The 20,589-nt window shown below is 44.0% G+C and overlaps 1 protein-coding gene across 3 annotated transcripts in view; it reads left to right on the top strand.

The window, feature by feature from the left end:
- Positions 1-20,589, top strand: part of NALCN (sodium leak channel, non-selective) — a 281,346-nt gene that overhangs the window by 175,116 nt on the left and 85,641 nt on the right. For all 3 annotated transcript variants that reach the window (XM_061629379.1, XM_061629378.1, XM_061629380.1), the window contains 2 exons: positions 11,551-11,688; positions 20,119-20,193. In XM_061629379.1, the coding sequence (XP_061485363.1) occupies positions 11,551-11,688; positions 20,119-20,193 (213 nt within the window). The remainder of the gene's footprint in view (positions 1-11,550; positions 11,689-20,118; positions 20,194-20,589) is intronic.

Below are 20,589 nucleotides of genomic sequence, written 5' to 3'. Positions count from 1 at the left end.
AATACCACCTGATTGAGACAAAGGGCTTTTGCCCCCAGACCCAAGAAGAAGACACAGAGACAAGGCATTGAATAGAATGTTATATTTATTAAAATATAACAATATTCAAAAAAGAATCAAATATCTCCAATTAACCAAATTAGAACATACGGGCAGGTGAGGAATTCAACTACTTCTGGTAGGGAAGTCTCTCCCCAGACCCTGGGCATGTACTCCAGCTTGTAGCTGTGACTGCCCCCTGCCAAGGATGTGGAATAACTTTCCCTTCTTGCTAGGTGAGCCTTGGGTGTGGATCCACCATGAGCACCCTGGTCCTGTTGAACTTGTGTTCACCCTGATGTGCATGACGGTCCACAAAGTGGGCACCCCCCAGTTCACCCCAGACCAAAGGCCTGTTGGATCCCTGAAGGGTGCCCCCTACCAAATAATGCCTCAGTATACCTAATTGCAACCTGCCTGAACTCAGTGCCACTAGAGGCAGACAGCTCAAGCTTGTCTGGCTCGCCCCATAAGACCAAAGAGGGCAGACAACCCCCTCTGAAGGTCTTCCAAAAATACATGACATCCCTGCTCTGATAAGTGGACCCCATCATCTCTATAGAGATGGGGAAGATTAAAATGGATCCGATGATATGGGATATAAGCCCCACCCATCTCCAACACAAACTTTTTTACCCTCCTGTTCACCCCGTGCTGAGTGACATCAATTCTGTTGGAATGAACAGCCCCCCTCCAAACTTGCCTCCCCAACAAGGCAGACCAGATCACCTGCATTCCAGGAAAATTATGCCTGATCCATGATAGGTCATGGCAGATCCTATGAAAAAGATCCAAGCCAGAACACTGAACCAAATCATTTCCCCCTAAATGAATGACAAGGATATTAAGGGGGGGGGCAACTGCTAAAACCCTACCGATCGTAGGTAAAAGCTTCCCCCAAAGGATTCCACACCTGGCTTGCCAACCCAAGGCAGCCTTGGCCGACAGGTAAAGCTGGGTACCAAACTCTGTGGAAGAAGCGCGTTGGAGGGCCCAGAATAGAATAGAGTGGCCACACAAAAGCACATGCGCTGGATCAGGTATTGGATGAACAACTAAGAAAACAAAATAAACAAACTAGAACCATGTGAACAGGATAAATGCATCATGAACCATTGCAGATCGCTATCTGCCCATGGCTGTACCGACTGGTAACATGCCAGTGACTCCCAGTTGATTCCGTTTGCAGATTACTATCTGCCCATACAATGACCGTTCTCCGTGCTCAATGCCACAGATTACCATCTGCCAATCTCCTGTATGTTGGTTGCAGGAAAATCCGCCAGGGCTGCTGCAGTAGCTGCTCCAATATGAAATTAATGAAGGCCGTACACCCCTGGGTTCTGGCCACAAGCCATCAAGGCCTTTTTAAGCACCGCCCCAAACTGGAACTGCGTTAAAGCAACCCCATTCAAGTGGATGAATAAGTACCCTGGACCCGGCAGCCACACTTCCAGGTAAGCCCTCAAGGCTGCCACGGGGCACAATTGTAACATTGGACATGAAGCAAATTGAACCATTTTCCCCCTGGCCTTCTGGTCCGTCTTGGACTTTCGTAAACGAAGCTGTACAACTCCTTGTGAAATTAAACAATCGCTTAACAGCAGAGCCCTGGCGGATGTGTTGCTCTTGGAGGTCACCAGCAACTTGCTGGGACAAAAGGGCCCATAGAAGGTAGTAAGTACAACCTCAGTGAACAAAGTAACATCATAGCTAGAAAAACATAAATTATGCAGTTGTGTTGAGAGCTGCAATATAACTTCTGGGGTAAAGGGACTCCGACAGGCAGCGGTCGGTTCACCCTTGACCTTCCAACATCTTGTGGATCCTAAAGTTGGAAGTATATTCCGGGAAACCACCAGCCCTGGAATAAAATGCCAGGGCGGACAGGTGTCTGGCAAGGGTACTAACTACCCTACCTTTAGCTTGCAGGGAAATGAGGAAGTGCATAAGTTGACCCACTGGAACGGGCCATAGTTGCTGGAGGCCATGTTCCTCATGAAATTCCCAGAGCTCACGACAAACTAAGGAGATATGCCTTTCTGGTACAGGGGGCCAATGCTGTTGTAATGGCTGCTCCTGCTTCTAGCTGCCAATGTTCCATAGGTTTTTGGGCATTCTGACGGGGTCAAGGGAGCGTCTGGGATCAACTCCCAAAAACACTCCATCTGGAACTGAAAAAGGGCATCAGCACTGCTGTTTCAAAGGTCTGGAACATGCCGGGACATGAATAAGATACTAAAGCGCAAACACTGCAAAACAAAAGCCCTGACGAGGCACATCACCCGAGCCAACCGGAAGGTCTGTGTATTAATGACATATATGGTAGCCTGATTGTAACACCAGAACCAAACTGTGCAGTTCTGGAAGTCAATAGGCCAAAGGTAAACAGCTACTACAATGGGGAAAAATTCGAGGAAGGTCATGTCCAAAGTTACCCCTTCCACTCTCCAAGCCTCGGGCCACCTCTTGGCACACCATCAGTTACAAAATATAAGCCTAAAGCTGAGTCCTCCAGCAGCATCAGATATTACTTGCAGCTCAGCTTCCAGCAAGAGTTCTTGTCGCCAGAATGAAATGCAGATAAAGGTGAGCCACATGCAGAGATCCTCACACATGCCAGCTGATACCCGGTTGTAATGATGCCTGTGATGCACCCCTTTCATGGCATCACAAAGATGCCGAAAAAAGCTCTGCCAGGTGATATGACCTTTGAAGCAAAGACAAGATGGCCCACAATCTCCTGAAGTTGAAGGAGGGTAAGCTTCTTAGCAACTACTACAGCTTGTAGCCTATTATGCAAAGCATGAATCTTTTCAACAGGCAATCTTGACCATTGAGCAACAGAATCCAGCTCAATGCCAAGAAAGGTCAGACAAGAAGCCGGACCCTCAGATTTTCTGGGGCCAATGGCACACCCAAGTGATCAATGTTTGGCGAATGTTGCCATGAGGTGACTGCACTGATCTGTGCCAGCAGCTCCCACAAACAAAAAGTCATCTAACTAATGGGCCATGAGGAGGGAACCAGACCATTTCTGGACCATCTATTCCAGGAAAGTACTAAAAGTCTCAAAGGCAGAGCAAGAGATCGAGCAGCCCATTGGCATTGCGTGATCCACATAGAACTGCTCCCAAAACTGAAAGCCCAGCAAGTCAACATCACTAGGATGCACTGACAACAAACGAAAGGCTGACTTTGTCACATTTTGCGAGTAGTACCCCTTTTCCCGCTTGCCTGACAACTCTAACTGCCTCATCAAAAGATGTATACCTGACTGAGGCTGCCTCTGGTAGCATACCATCATTAACAGAACTGCTCTTAGGAAAGGACAAGTTATGGATAAGATGGTATTTGCCCTGTTGTTTCTTAGATACAATACCCAGAGGCGAAATCTGTAAATCAGATGGGAGGGGGAGGAGGAGGGAAGAGGCTCTGATATCCTATCAGCTACAATTCCCTTGGCAAGTTTGGCATCAACTACCTTTTCAAGGCCTTGAATCGAAGCCTGGTTGGAAAACTGCAAAGGAACCTGGGGACCTCTATAAGGGACCTGAAAGCCTTCAGAAAATCCAGCCCACAATATGCTGCTGCTGCTCTGTCCAGGTACATCTCAAGAAGGTGAAACAGAGGGTCGAGCCGTATAGGGCTACTAGCTTTGCGGCATACCTGCTCCTCCACTGGCTCCTTTTTTGGGCGTGTACTGATCTCCACCCATTGGTCTTGCCTGGCGGGCATGGCTGTGGGATGAACTAGGGTGTCCTGCCCCGCAGATACCACAGGCATGCTTGAAGCGACAAGGGCGATGGGTACACTGACCCAAACTGTTGTAACTCCAGCACACCTGGTGGGATGGAACCCACTGCGGCCCCTGGCTCCTGCCAGGAGCCATCATCTGTGCCCTAACCAGGAGATGTCCACTATCAGCCCGCTTCCCTTGCAAGGGCTGTGAGGGCGTCATATAGCGCAGCCACAAGGCCTGATGTTCAACATCCCAAAGAAGTACGGGATCAAGGGCTGATGGCTGACGATAATTCACATCATAACAGAGCCATGCTGTACCTGCAAAGTCATAGACAGCCCTGTGAATGATATCCTAATATTTAATCATTGACAGGGCTCTCGATGGGTACGCCTGTGATGACCCCCATATATACAGTATAAGCATTAAGCCAATTGGTCCATACTCGATCTACCCTCTTTTTCTTAGCAGCGTCTTTGTCCTTGGAATCCTCACCTTTTTTTGGCTTGACTTTAGGGTAACAACAACAGAGTAAAAATATTGATGTATTTCCCCCTCCAAATCTTCTCCTTAGTTGCCTGCAGGAGGTGGTCCCCTAAGGGGAGGTACGTATCACCTTGTGAGTATATCCCCGTGGGAAGGGGCAATGGCAGAGTCAATGGCTGAGCACCTATCGTAGGAGGCTGCCACGGAGCCACAGCAACCAAAGGCCAGGACAATTGTGGCTGCACAGGCACCAGGACACCCCCCATGTACACTGACTGTGGCGAGAGCACAGCAACACCCTCCTTAAGTGAGGGTTGTGTCAAAGCAGCTGGTGCAGATGTTGCTAAAGACTCAACGGACAGCAAGGCTGGCGAAGTGAAAAGTGGGTTGACCCCAGCAGCCGGAGCCACTGCCACCTCTGGAAGCAGAGTAGAAACAACAGGTGTCGACTGCAACGGCAAGGTTGGAGATACAGAGGAGACCGGCAAGGTAGGAGAGACAGTATCCACTGGCACCATAGGAATGGCCAGATTGATGGCTGTAGACTAACCTGCTGCATCACTCTGTAGTATGGTGACCCTGTTAATGAGATTGCGCAGAAGATTAGCCCAAGATGCCAACCTGGAGGACTTTTTAGCTGGCGTTGGTCCACTTGGGCCTGCACCCGGATCCGATGGAGCCAAGTGGTCACGCTCAAGAGCTTCAATCTGAGTGACAATTGTCCTCATAGTGCCCATGTCATCCTCATCTTTGGAAGATGCCTGCTGCAGGTGTTGGCGCTTCGCTGCCCATTTGACCACCTGTACCCCTTGTTCTTTTTGCTTTCCTGGGCGGCATACTGAACAATGTAATATTAACCCAGAAAGAATGAACTACAGACTTGTGAACCAATAACAAGTGAGACAGTTATTCAGTAACAAAGAAAGAACTGTATATTTATCCAACCATTAATCTATATATCTAACCTACACTCCCTCGTAATTAAGCATCCAATATGGGAAGATTGGGGAGAAACTCAAAGCAACTCAGCAAATGGGCAGGGCAACCACCACCCTGTAAAGGGAAAAGCCTGATTGAGGCCTGGGCCCTAAAGGCCTGTGGACAAAAGGCCTATCTCAAGGCCCAAGCAATTGCGAGGCCCAGCTAGGCCAATAAAGCTCCTGCCAACTGGGCAACGCCAAAGTGAGGATGTGGGGTGGGGAAAGGCCCAGTCAGCCTCAACGTGCTGGCCTCCCTACCAAAACCAGGGAGAATGGGCTGGAGTAGGCCCTCGCGCAGGCCCTGAATACTCTTCCCACTCTCCTCATGCCTGGCAGTGGGAGGCCACGCAAGCCGAAGTGCGGCTGCTGGTAAAGATTTACCGTCTACCGCCATGCTAAATCCTTGAAGGAAAAGTGCTTCTCCCAGTATGGGGGGAGGGCTCCCCCAGGGGTCTACTCCCCAGGGGTTTGAACGCTACCCCTAGCCTATGGCTGGGGGGGGGGGGGTTCATGCCATGCCACGTGCTCAAAGGCCCTGTTGGGCAAATAATACTTAGCTGCCACTGATAAGGAGGCTGACTCAAAGAAACAGAGGCCTGCTGCCTCATGCTTGCCACTGCAACTGCAACCGCTGGTCAGGTCGAAACACTTGCCACCAAAACTGCACCTTGGCCTTCAGCCTCCGCAGTGCAAACAAACGGAAGAAGGATGTCTGGAGGGGCGAAGCAGGCATTTAAACCCTACAATGCCCCTCCCCCATAGGAGCGGAAACATCACATGTCCCCTCCACTCACCTCTGTCTATGGGACAAACCAACTTATCTTCTTTCCTGGGAGAGGGTGAGGGCAAAATCACCCCCACTTTATAGTGGGAACGTCAATCCACACAGAAGCATTACTTCATACTAAAGATGCTGTTTTTACCTCTGGTTTTTATTTGCACTGTCCATAGTAAGGGCTCAATGCCAGCTGCAAACACGGTGTTTTCTATACATACTGAGGGGAAGGATCAATCATGCAATTTCCTAATGACCATGCTCTCTAATTTAACATTTCCACACCCTATGTTGCTTGGCAACTGAGCATGCTCAGTTTGTTCTACCAGTAGGTTCCATTAAAAAAAACAAACCTGGAAGTGTGATTATTTGTATTTTCACTGGTGCGATACAGCTGAAATACAAATCTTTGTTTGAGCAGTGCCAAGCTTTTGCGCACAAGTTAGGGGGAAAATAAAAATAAGACACTGTAGCAGCATGAAAAAGAGCAGAAGAATGGAGAAGAGCAGCTATAAGTTGCTTGTCAGCTACAGGAAATGAAAACAGGGATGATAAGATAGTGGTCATGGAGAGAGGAACGATTTATACACTCACCTGAAAGCATCAGAGCAAAGCATCTGCAAGCACTAGAGTTACAGTGAAGACATTTTTTCTTCCTTTTTTTGTATTATCAGCGGATTGGATTAGTACAGATTCACGGGGGGAAATTGTATGATAGCTTTTGTTTGCCGGTAACGTCATGTGAACCATGCGAATTAAAATGAGATGTGAGTAGCACCAAACACACAGTAAACTACCATGTAGATGAGCCCAAACTCTGCCTCCATTCACTACCATATTGTTACTGGCTCTGACCCTGCACTGTTAACATTTCAGAACCAACTGTCAGTGTTCTAAAAGCCTCACAGCTGCTGGGATTGGCTAATAAGAGGGCCACACCCATACCAGACTTGATTTCACTTGAGACAGTCATGGCTTCCCTCAAAGAATCCTGGAAAGTGTAGTTTGTGAAGGGTGCTGAGAGGAGACTCCTATTCCCCTGAGAGAATGGTTTAACAGTCAGCCACTCTGATTGAAGGTCTGTGAGAGGAACAGGGCATCTCCTAGCAACTCTTAGCACCCTTCACTAACTACACTTCCCAGGATTCTTTGAGAGAAGCCATGATTGGCTTTGAGTCATGGCTTTGAGAGAAGACATGATAAATTGTTTTTAAAAGATGTGTTTTAAAATTTGTATATTTGTTTTTAATGTTTTTAGTTATTGTAAACTGCCCAGAGAGCTTCGGCTATGGGGCGGTATACAAATACACTACATAAGTAGATAAATAAATAATGATTGTCCAAAGTGTAATAGAGGTCTGGTGTGGATGTGGCCAGGGACAGCTTTGTTTTAAATTTGGGTGGGAGGTAGGGTTGCCAGGTTCAGGTAGGGCCTGAGACTGATCCTGTATCTTTAGGAGAAGAGAAAGTCAGCCAAGTGCCGGTGTTCTTGCAACATTGTAATGGGAAAAACCACAAGGTAGAATTGTCCCTTCCCCCTGCCCAACTGTGAAAGATACAGAAGACGTCTTGGTTGGCAGGCCCAGCCTGGTCAGTTTTACCTATCCTAATCATGATTGCATAGGAGTATATCCAATTCAACTCAATAATCATACAAATGATCAGACCTGCCTTTTCCCTCCTTCCCCTTTCCTCTCCCTTTCTCCTCCCCTCTTCCTTCTTCCGCCTTCCCTGCCCACTCCAGCCCTCCGTCCCTCCCCCCCAGTCAGTTTTACCTATCCTAAGCATGATTGCATGGGAGTAAATCCCACTGAACTCAATAAACATGCAAATGACCACATCTGTCCTTCTCCCCTCCCCCTCCTGCCTGCTTCCATCCCAGTCCTCCCCTCTGCCTTTCCACCCCTCCCTCCTCCCCCTCCTCCCTTTATTTATTTTTACTGCTTTCTGCTAGCCTGTTTGAATATTTAGCATTGAGAGAAAAGTGAGATATGTAAATATTTTAAAATAAATAAATAAATGTCATTCCAGCCTTAATCTGTAGGTGAGTAGTAATAATAATAATACCCCACCTTTCCTTCAAGGAGCTCAAGGTAGCAAACATAGTTCTCTCCTTTTTATCCTTACAACAACCCTGTGAGGTAAGTTAGGCTGAGAGACAGTGACTGGCCCAAGGTCATTCAGTGAGCTTCATAGCTGAGCGGAGATTTGAACCCTGGTCTCCCAGGTCCCAGTCCAACACTCTAACCTCTACATGAGTATGGTGGATTCTTATCTCATAAACTTAGGCTTGAATTTGCACTGACTATGGACCTCCAGGTTTTTCTCTGCAGTACACTCGTTATAATTGTCAGCTCCTAGAAGCTTATGCCTATCTCCCATGATGAGATTATAGATTGGCACTGCAAGACATTGTGGTGTCATACAATGCAAACAGGTCTTGTTGCCCAAAGTGTTCCAGTATCCATAAACTGACTATTGGCATATTTATTTGTCAATCTAGGAATCAAAGGAGTAAGGCAAGTGGTGTGACTGGGCAGAGAAGTCACCTATTGCTGCCCTGTATTGCTGCTAAGTAAAAGCAAAAGTAAAATGGCAGTCACATGCTGACATGGTACCTTTCTTTCTGCCATTTCCCCAGATGCTGAAAAGAGAAATGGGAACTATTGATTACCATGTCTATTCATGTAAGACTAGAACTAAAACCAGCAAAAACATTATAGGAACATTATGGGTTGTTTGTGGGGTTTTTTCCTTGAAAGAAAGGGGGAGAAAAGGCAGACAACCTTCATTTCCTAATGCCTGTAAATTGCATGCTTTCACATGGTTACCTGACAAACAGTAAATAAGTAAAAGCTTATGGTCTCTATGGTTACCACATACAGCATTTTTATGTGGTCTGATAGATTTGTTTTCAAGTCAATACCATTCTCTAAAATGGACTTCTGCAAGTGTTTTTCCTTCTTTTTTCTTGGATTTGTACCTTTCAAAGCATGTCCAAACAATCAAAAAATTGAAACATTTCATTTTCTTGAATTTTTTGGGGGGAGGGACACTGCAATTAAATCTGCCTGCCTTCTCTCAGGAGAATTATCTTGATTTCGTAGGGCTTGGGCTACAGATGAGAAACCAGAGTGTCAGTGCCTGAGCAAAATGCTTTCTGAGGGCAGACCTACCCTAAGAAATATGGGGCTAGCCCTCTCCCAGTGATGTCCTCCACCAAGTTCCTTCCTCCCTCTCCATAATGTATTGAAGTCCTATTGTTCCTTGAGCTCTGTTGTTATGCTGTCTGCTTCCACCTTCTTGCTTCACATTACCAGTTACCAAAAGCAGGAGTGAGGAAGGGGAAATGCTCAGTACATCTTGTCCTATGTCCTGATATCTATCCTGACTCAACCAAACTGCATCAGGCGATGAGATAACTTCCATTATACGTTAGGGAGGAGGAGAACTCTATATAGGGCTACAATTCTTGGTAAACATTTCTTATGGCATTCTCAGGTCCTTCCTGAATGAATTCTAGATTTGGCAGATGTCAAAATTATCCTTCCCTGATCTTAACACTGGATGTAATCTATTTTATCTATCAACCAAAATATGCTATTTCTTAGAAGTATTTTAATGTTTGTTGCTTTATATCATGTATTTTGGAAATAAAGAATTTATTTTTGACTATTATTTATTTATCTATTATTTGATTTAAATCCCACCCTTCCTCCCAGTAGGAGCCCAGGGCGGCAAACTACCAGCATACAAATCACTAATGTTCAAGAGAGGGGGAAAAACCTTTCAAAGGAAGTTGCACTCCCCCATACACGCATATACCATGAATTAATTCAGAAACCCTCTATTTGCAAAAATCTCCAGGTCTCATTTTCACAGCTGTTGGTTCTGTCAGATAGATAGCTGCATTTCAGATTTATTTTAACATGAACAGTGGAAAGTGTACCTTTCAACTAAAAATATCTTGCGCTGAAAGAAAGATTGCTACTTGCTGAACCTAAAATCACTGTGTACTTCCTTGCTTTTTCTTTAAACCAGTGTTTTCCAATACAGAGAACTTTAATAATAGGAAAGATTTAAATTCATGTAGGATAACATTAGAATGAAGCATGTTTTAAATGGAACATTTAGGGTTTTTTTTCAAAATGAGAAAAGGTCCTCTAGTTTTTATTTTAACATCACATTTATTCTTTCTAAAATGAGATACTGTAGAACATTAGTGTCATTAAGAAAGAATTTAAGAGGGAATAGTTTCCTTTAAGTGGAACTTGCTATAATTTCAGAGCTATTGAGATACTAATGATCTAGAGATGCTGAAAATATCAAATGAACTCTTAACTGCTGAGATACATTCAGTGTCACCCTGATCCACTTAAGCAGGCTTATGTGTATGTCACTCTGGATTGAAAATTGTGGGCATAAACTGGAAATAGTTGCAGATAATACATCAGATATACATCTGGAGGAGCATGCAGTTGACCCACACGATATGGTTTAGAATGCGAAACACATTCTGATGTATATTTGAATGTACATCCCCATTCACATTCTTACACAACTGGTTACTCCCTATGCGTACCAACCCGGACCCTGCACTCAACATCAAAGGTCCTTCTTTGTGTGTCCCCTCCAAAGGAGATGTGGAGACTGGCAACATGAGAACAGGCCTTCTCAGTGGTGGCCCCCTGTTTGTGGAACACTCTTCCCAGGGAGGTACACCTGGCACAATCATTATCCATCTTTAGGCACCAGGCAAAAACATTTCTCCCAGGCAGTTTGTTCTTACTTTTGGAGGGCTTCTGTTGTGTAGCCTTCCTAAAAAGGATTGTTCCACTGCCTTATGTACTTTTTTTGTGTTTAACTTTTTATATATTTTTAATCTTTTACTTTATTTTAATTTTTTAATAACTGTAAGGCACCTTGAGTGTGTATATGTGTGTAGAAAGAAGACTAATAAATAAATAAACAAATACTGGATCAGGGCCACTGATATGTGAAGCTTATCTGAATGTAGCATCTGTGATGTGTATAAGAAAATTGAAAGAGAGCCATATCTCTTGAAAGAGAGCCATATTTCAGGAAGATTACATGGGAATGGCTTACAAAGTAATGAACTTCAAGATGGTGGACCTAGCTAGAAAGAGGCTGAACACTTAAAAGGTGGCATTTAAAAATTACTTATAATTGAACTTCTTATGTACAGTGTAGCTCCTTAGGTTTTACAAAGAAATTCAGCCCATCCTTCCTTCTTTTCAACCACAGTTTGGTGAGGAAAAACTAGTACGCTTGTAAGATTGTGTGCTCTAGATTAATATACATGCTAATAGTATCATAAAGCCACATAGAAGCAGACCCAAGGTAGTTAGTGTCTTAGCAAGCCAAACTGTGGGGCCTTAAAAGCAGTCTAATAGAGATCCACAGCATTCTTTGCTATTGCTATTGCTGTATTGGGTTCAAAATATTATTTACTTATTTCAATAAAGTATATCCAACTCAGTTGTGTGTTTGATTATGTTCTTTTTTAGGCTTTTATGTCAATGTTCCAGATCCTAACACAGGAAGGATGGGTAGATGTCATGGATCAAACTCTTAATGCTGTCGGGCATATGTGGGCACCTGTTGTTGCTATCTACTTCATACTCTATCATCTTTTTGCTACCCTGGTAAGTATATGTCTTACTTTTCTTTCCTTTTCTGAAATGTTTCTCATGTTGACTTATGGGAGGATGAAACAAGACATTACAAGCAAAATATGACTTTCCAACTCTCCTAGGAACATAGGAAGCTGCCTTATATGAAGTCAGACCATTGGTCTATCTGTCTCAGGATTGTCCTGTCTTCACTCCTGCATTCCCGTTATCTCAACTAGTGTGCATTTGGGAGTAAGAAATTGCCAGTGTAACATTTAGTTTTGTCCTCACTTGCCTCCCTACAGCATATTGGTTTTGATATGGAGAAACAAATCGCACAGTAGGCATGTACAGAATGGTTCACACAAACATCCCCTCATTGAATGGCAAATGAGTGTTCAGTCTTGTTTTGCAGATGGAAGTTTGCTTATTTCTGTATGGATTTTCTCTGCTGGATCAGGGCAACTGTTTTGATTCTTGGATGGAACCTGGAGTTCAGCCCTGAAACATATGGTGGCTAAACTTTGCACTAGCACAACAAGGTGCTTTTAAGCAAAATCACACTCCCTTTCCTAATCTAATATTGTAGCTGCTAACCACCTCAGTTCACAATTAAATCATACACAGACCATCATTGGATTCTCCCTTTAGCTGGAATTAAATTGAAGGATGATGCTGAGTAAAGCCTTGGGGACCAACTGATCATTTGAATTTGCTGCAATACGTTCCTGTTGTATGATGTTCACATAAGCACATGGGAAATGTCTTTCCGCTGCTGCATATCCATCACCATAAGAAATTAATAATTAATGTCAGTGTGTGCATAATAGTTGTATTTTGAGTTTGTTTCTTTTCTTCTTAACCTTCCAACAGTAAGACGAGTTTGTTCATTGTTGAACAAATAAAGACTTTTTTTGTACATGTTTCATTTTCATATCTGGCAAAGCAGTTTTTCAGGGATCTCCAAGTGTCTCAAGAAATCTTAAACTCTCTCTTCTCCCCCCATTTCAAAGAATGGACAGAATCAGTTGGTTCCATTCCAACAGAAAGGAAGTTGGATATCTTCTTCAATTCACTCCACAGTGAGGGGGTGGTACTTTTATCAGACACACCCCTCTTTGTTTGTTTGCTTATTTGTTTCTTACATTTATATCCGACCTTTTCTCCAAGAAACTCAGTGTGGTGTACATGTTTTTCTCCTCCCCATCTTATCCTCACAGCAACCCTATGAGGTAAGTTAGGCTGAGAAAAAGTGACCGGCTCAAGGTCACCCATTGAACTTCATGGCTGAGTGGGGATTCGAACTCTGGTCTCCCAGGTCATAGTTCAATACCCTACCCGTTACATCACACTGACTCCCTTTTGCATCATAGGCTTTTCTTCCTGGGATATGGAACGTGCTGCTTAACTGAGGAAAGAAAGTGTACAGTCTGGTGAGATGATGGTAAAAAACAACAACCCTCCTTTCACTGGATTGGTGGTCTAGTGCACCCTACTGTGCTAACATCCTTCTCATCCCAGTGCTCTTCCAACCCAATGAAGGAGCTATTGTTCCTTTTCCTCTCTTGATCAGATAGCACAGACCCTACATCTAGGATGCAGATTGAGGTTTCCCTAAAGTTTCCCCTCTTTTCACCTTCTGAAGCATAAACTCATTTTTTCCCTAAAATGCACAGGTTCACCCACCAGCACACACAAGTACACAAACACTGCAAGATTATACCAGATTCACCACTCCACCATTATATTAGTGTAGTGATCATACCACTCTTGTCTCTGGAGCAGAACCAGCTCTACCATAATACCGGGGGGGAAACAGTTTCTTTGTACTACTTAAAAATGGGAAGGGAGTGAAGTCCTACAAATATATGGTGACACAGTGACAAGTGGATAAAAGAGCAGGAAAATGTTGCAGTATATGATAACTTCCAGAACTGAGAATGAGAAGGGGGAGTAAAACTTAAAAGTGCTAATTGTATGCAATTGGAGCAGGATTTATAGTGATCTGGAGAGAAATGAATAGCTTTCACAGCAGAAGTTGGAATGGAATTTAGGCTTGAAAAACAAAAATTGTGTTAGGAGTGAAGTCTATTATTAAAATCCAGAATGGAACGGAGCATGTTGAACAAAAATAAATTGAGATTTAACTGTTCTTTTATGATAATGCTCTAGATTTCTTTTTGACATTTGGTAAAAATCTTCATTGTATGTCTGCCATTCTCAGCTATAGAGATTAGAAATAATTGCAGATTAAACTGCAGTATATTTCACAGCTAATGCACAATTCCTTGATAAAATCAGGCACAGCTTTTCATTGTGATTCTAGCTAGGGCCACAGTATGAAATAGGACAATCAAATATTTACCATTAAAAATTTGTAGTATAAAAGGGATGTAGGATTGTATTCAATTAAGTCCTACTCAGAGCAGACCCATTGAAATTAATGAACCTACATGAATCATGCCTGTTATCTCCAATGGGTCTACTCTGAGTAGTACTAGCAATGAATACTACCTCATTATTTTAGCTCTTTTATTGTATTTTATTATAATTAATTGCATTTGTATTATGTTTTGTCAACTTAAGCACCATCTGGTGGAAAAACAGGATACAATTTTAACAAATGCACATCTTTTAGCATAGATCTTTTCGAAGTTGCCCATGATATCCCTTTGGGCAGACACTCTGATAAATATTTTTTTAAAAGTTCATACTGAACAGTCGTAATATATCCATCTCGTAAAACAAAATAGCAGTTCTTTAAAACCCACAATTTATGAAGAACCAGCAATAAACTCTCCCAAACAGAAAAAAGAATGCTGCCCATGTTTGTTTGTTTATTTATTTATTTATTGCACTTGTATACCGCCCTATAGCTGAAGCTCTCTGGGCGGTTTACAGCAAATGTTAAAGCCTCCTGAACTAAATGAGTCTTCAGAGGCTTTCAAAAATATTAGGGTATGGCAATGTCAACTAAAAAAGGAGTTTCAGAGCTTTCGGGTGGGCTACTGCGGAAAAAGCTTTCTCTCTTTTCTCTGCCAAACTCACTGACCTAAATGGCAGGAAAGAAGGAGACCTTCCTTTTGTTGATCTTATAGTGTGGGCAGTTTGATATAGATGAAAGTGGTCCTTCAGGGAGATTGGGCACAAGTCATTTAGGGCTGAGTCTCCCCAAGCCCAATCCAGACAAGCAATCCAGAAGGGTATCATGATTGATGGTATCAAGCTGGTATCCTGCATTGAGCAGGAGGCTGGACATGATGATCTTATAGGCTCCTTCCAACTCTTCTATTCTATGATTCTATTCACTAATAGGCAAAAAAAAACCTTGCGGTTTAAGAATGTACCTATAGCCAACAGATATTTCTATCAAACTTTAACAAGCAGGGAAATTGGGCAGCTATGTGAATGCACCAGGGGAGCAGGAGACCTGACCTCTCTGAGGTATTGTACGGCCCTACAAATGTGCAAAAATGCAAACACCATTTGGGTTGGTCTTTCACAGAATCCACTTCCTATGTAGCGTGGAAGAATTTGGTAACATGCCTCTGAGCATATGGTGAGTGGTGGGAATACCTGCAATCAGCCCAAAGAGCAGAAACAAGACGTGCTGTGCTGATCTTGTTTTAGCAGGGAGGAAGCAACAATATAATATAGTTCAGATAATCACTTCAAAAATGTTTGATTTACTTTGCAATTTTGGTGAAGTTTCCTATGGTAAATTATTTTCTTTTGCTTCTGTGTCGGTGAATATGTGAAGTACAGCAGCACTTTGCATAATTTATACTACCCCCCCCCAAAAAAAAACCAGTTGTGGAATAATGATACTGACTATTCTGCAGGTTAGCCACCAATGGACATGAGGAGTGTCTGTTTGCACAAGATAAAACAGTGAGAGGTGAAATATATTCTAGCAAATTTCTAGCTGTACTCTATGTTTTTTATTGACCATGCCCACCTTTCCTTAAGTGTAGTGGTTTAAGCATAGCAGGCTGAACACATACATCTTGGGTAGGCCAAGTTTATTTTTTCCAATAGCTAGATTCATTTCTTAAGTAGCAACATATTGTAATCAGTCTGATTATACATCAAACTACAGTTTCAGATTCAAGTGTTAATGCACCTAAAATAGAAATAGAGCATAACCTCCACTTTGAAACACAAAAGGCTGTCTTCACTATCATATGACATTGAGCAATAAAAAGGCTGTGAAATTAATAAAGATAAATTTGACACAGATTTCTAAGATGAATAATGAGAGAAATGTAATTTTCTTGGTTAGATTCTCTGTAGAAACAGTAGTAACACAGGAAAGAAGCAAAGTAAGAACACCAACAAACATACAAAAAATGAATTTTTTCTCCATCTTTGGAGATGCAGTCCTGATTGCAGGTATTGCCACCACTCACCATATGCTCAGAGGCACATGTTACCAAATTCTTCCACAGGAAGTGGATTGGACTGTGAAAGACCAACCCAAATTGTGTTTGCATTTTTGCACATTTGTAGGGTCGTATAATGTCTCAGAGAGGTCAGGTCTCCTGTTCCCCTGGTGCATTCACATAGCTGCCCAATTTCCCTGCTTGTTAAAGTTTGATTGAAATATATGTTTGCTGAGAATAGATTGATCATTTGCATACTCATACAGTTCAATGGGATTTACTCCCCTGGAATCACAGGGAGGGAAGGGGGGAGGGGGAGGGGAGGAAAAAGGAAGAATAGAGGGGAGGAGGGGGAGGGGAGCTGGTGGGAGGGCAGGGAGAGGGCAGGTTTGATCATTTGTATGCTTACTGAGTTAAGTGGGATTTACTCCTGTGCAATCATGCTTAGGATAGGTGAAACTGACCTGGAGGAGGGGAAGGGAGGAAGGGGAGAGGGGGAAGAGGGAGGAGGAGGGGGAGGGAGGGCTGGAGTGGGCAGGGTAGGAGGAAGAAGGAAGAGGAGGAGGAAAGGAAGAAGAGGGGAGGGGGAAGATGAGGGGAAAGGGAGAGGAGAGGGGGAGGGGAGAGGGGAAAGGAGATGAGGAGAGGGAGGGGAAAGGCAGATCTGATCATTTATTTATTTATTTATTTATTGCATTTGTGTACCGCCCCATAGCTGAAGCTCTCTGTGCAGTTTACAACAATTAAAAACATTAAAAACAAATGTACAAATTTAAAAACACATTTTTAAAAAGCAATTTAAAAACACGTGCTAAAATGCCTGGGAGAAGAGGAAAGTCTTGACCTGGCGCCGAAAAGATAACAGTGTTGGTGCCAGGCATACCTCATCAGGGAGATCATTCCATAATTTGGGGGCCACAACTGAGAAACCCTCTCCCTTGTCGCCAGCCTCTGAGTTTCCCTCAGAGTAGGCACCCAGAGGAGGGGCTTTGATGTTGAGCGTAGTGTATGGGTGGGTTCGTGTCGGGAGAGGCGGTCCATCAGGTATTGTGGTCCTCAGCCGTGTAAAGCTTTATAGGTTAAAACCAGTACCTTGAATTGAGCTCGGAAACATACAGGCAACCAATGCAAGCGGGCCAGAATCGGTTTTATATGTTCTAACCGTCTGGTCCCTGTTACCAGTCTGGCTGCTGCATTTTGTACAAGCTGCAGTTTCCGAACCGTCTTCAAAGGCAGCCCCACATAGAGTGCATTGCAGTAATCTAACTTGGAGGTTACCAGAGTATGGACAACTGAAGCCAGGTTATCCCTGTCCAGATAGAGGTGTAGCTGGGCCACCAACCGAAGTTGGTAGAAGGCACTCCATGCCACCGAGGCTACCTCAGCCTCAAGTGACAGAGATGGTTTTAGGAGAACCCCCAAGCTACGAACCTGCTTCTTCAGAAGAAGTGCAATCCCATCCAGGACAGGTTGGACATCCACCATTCGGTCAAAAGAACCCCCCACTAGCAGCATCTCAGTCTTGTCTGGATTGAGCCTCAGTTTATTAGCCCTCATCCAGTCCATTGTTGCAGACAGGCACTGGTTCAGCACATTGACAGCCTCACCTGAAGAAGACGAAAAGGAGAAATAGAGCTGCGTGTCATCAGCATACTGATGGCAGCACACTCCAAAGCTCCGGATGACCGCACCCAGTGGTTTCATGTAAATGTTGAACAGCATGGGGGACAGGACTGACCCCTGCGGAACCCCAAACTGGAGAGTCCAGAGTGCTAAGTAATGTTCCCCAAGCACCACCTTCTGTAGCCGACCCACCATGCAGTCCCTCCCACTCTCAACTCAGCCAGTCTTCGCATAAGGATACGATGGTATGGAAAGCCGCTGAGAGATCAAGGAGAATCAACAGAGTCACACTCCCCCTGTCTCTCTCCCGACAGAGGTCATCAGACAGGGTGACCAAGGCTGTTTCCATGCCAAAACCAGGCCTGAAACCTGACTGAAATGGATCCAGATAATCGGTCCCATCCAAGAGTGTCTGGAGCTGGCCTGCCACCACTCATTCAAGGACCTTGTCCAAGAATGGAACATTTGCTACCGGCCTATAGTTTATTAAGATTTTCTGGGTCCAGGGAGGGTCTCTTCAGGAGTGGTCTCACTACTGCCTCTTTCAGGTGGCAAGGGACCACCCCCTCTCGCAGAGAGGCATTAATCACTTCCCTGGCCAGCTGTTCCATCCCTGCTAGCTTTTATTAGCCAAGAAGGGCAAGGATCCAGCACAGAAGTGGTTGGACGAACCTTTCCAAGCACCTTGTCAACATCCTCAAACTGTATCAACTGAAACTCATCCAAGAAATCGGGACAAGGCTGTGATCTGGATACCTCGCTTGATTCACCTGCTATAACACTGGCAGATGCTAAAGATTTTATCCTGGAAGTGCCTAGCAAATTCCTTACAGCAAGCTTAATTTGCATGCTTAATGAGTTCAATGGGATTTACTCCCATGCAATCATGCTTAGGATAGGTGAAACTGACCACAGGGGGGGAGGAGGAGGAGGGGAGAGGAGAGGGGAGGAGGGAGGGAGGGAGGGAGAACAGAGGGGAAGAAGGTGAGGGGGCAGGAGGGAGGGAATAGGAGGAAGGAGGATGGTAGGGTGGGTTTGATCATTTGTATACTTACTGAGTTCAGTGGGATTTACTCCTATGCAATCATGCTTACAATAGGTGAAACTGACCTGGGGAAGGGGGAGGGAGGGAGTGGAGGAGGAAGGGGGAAGGAAGAGAAGGAAGGGAAAGGGGACGGGGAGGGAGGGGAGGGGAGGGGAGGCAACTGGGTGTGCGGGCACTGGGCAGAGGTAAAATCGTTTTCCTTTCCAAAAGGAAAACATTAACAGTATCATTATTTTTCAGGGTTTTCCCCATCTTTTTATACTACAGCAGACAAATGTACTCTCTCACCCAAATTTAAACCAAAGGTGTTCCTGGCCACATCCACACCAGATATTTATTCCACCTTAAACAGTGATGGCCAAAGAATCCTGGGAAGTGTCATTTGTGAAGGGTGTTGAGAGTTGTTCGGAGACACCCTATCCCCCTCACAGTGCTACAATCACCAGAAAAGGGGTTGACTCTTAAACCACTCTGGCCACTGGAGCTCTGTCCGGAGTCTCCTAAGAACTCTCAGTACCCTTCACAAACTACACTTCCCAGGATTCTTTGGGGGAAGCCATGACTGTTTAAAGTGAAATAAATGTCTGGTGTGGGTGTGGCCCCCCGATTAGCCGATCCAAACAGCTATTAGTCTGGCTTTTACAACACTGACAGTTGGTTCTTACAGAGCATACCTGCGCTATCATAGTCTTCAATGTTAATTTTTTTTAAAAAAAAATGAGTTTTTTTTAAAAAAACTTTTAATGTGCAGAAGTTGAAGGTCAGAGTATGTGGCAAGGCCAGTAATAGGATTACAGGTACTCAAATTATGAGACCACTGACAAAAAAAATCCAACAGGGGTCTGGATTTTCCCCCTGTTGTTTTACACTTTGAACTCTGTGTTCTCTCTGAGTGTTGGCGTATCACCACGAAAACTTTGAGGGTTGTTAAGCAAGTGTCACTGAGTTCAGGACTAGAAGTTTTGTAAGATTTTGTTTTGAAATGAGTTTATAGGAAGCAGCAGCATGGCATGGGGGGTATTTTTAATTTCATGAGACATGGTGCACTGTGAAAAATCCATGCTGAACATCCATCCATGTTTCCCCACCCCCGAAATACGCTGAGGAAGGTAGAGAAACGTATTTTGAACTCCTTGAAAAAGCCTCTCCACACAGGTTCTATAGCCATGTGAGAAAACTCTGCCATATTATTATTTTCTGCCCAGAAGTTAGAGATTGAGTGTGAAACCAAACTCTTCAAAATGTAATATACATAAAGTAAATCTTCCTATATGAAATGCATACCAGGATCTAAGAAAAAATGAAGCCCTATTTGTCTATTATCACTGGTGAATTTATATTTTTAATTCAGTGGAAAAAGACTTTCACTCTCTGTATTTAATACTGGGCTGTCTTTTTAAAATTCTTTTGTAGATTCTGCTGAGTTTGTTTGTTGCTGTTATTTTGGACAACTTGGAACTTGATGAAGATCTAAAGAAACTTAAGCAAGTAAGCTTTTTCATGTTCGGTATGAATTGCAACAAAGCAATATTATGCCCTCATTCTTTATCCATCTCACACACAAGGCTAGCGCGATAAAGTTTGGATTGCAGTACACACACACACGTACACACACACAACTTCATTGCACTAGCCTTGTGTGTGAGGTGGATGGATTGAGTGAAGGTGTTCTTCCATCCAGCCCTTTCATGCTCTGCCTGCAAAGTGATATCAACATTATGCTGCTAGTGCTGAGCTCTCTCTGCCCACACGTAGGCTTATCCCCGTCTTGAGGGATATTCCGTGGATGCAAAGGGGCTAAGCCATCCCTGGATCCACTGGATTCTGAGGCAGCCCCAATACCATTATTTAACAGCAGCAATTTGCCTGCCCCCTGCCTTCCAT

The sequence above is a fragment of the Rhineura floridana genome, chromosome 5 (genome assembly GCF_030035675.1).
Source record: "Rhineura floridana isolate rRhiFlo1 chromosome 5, rRhiFlo1.hap2, whole genome shotgun sequence".
Taxonomy (NCBI): domain Eukaryota; kingdom Metazoa; phylum Chordata; class Lepidosauria; order Squamata; family Rhineuridae; genus Rhineura; species Rhineura floridana.
The sequence above is the reverse complement of the archived record's forward strand: the minus strand, read 5'-3'. Positions and strand labels throughout refer to the sequence as shown.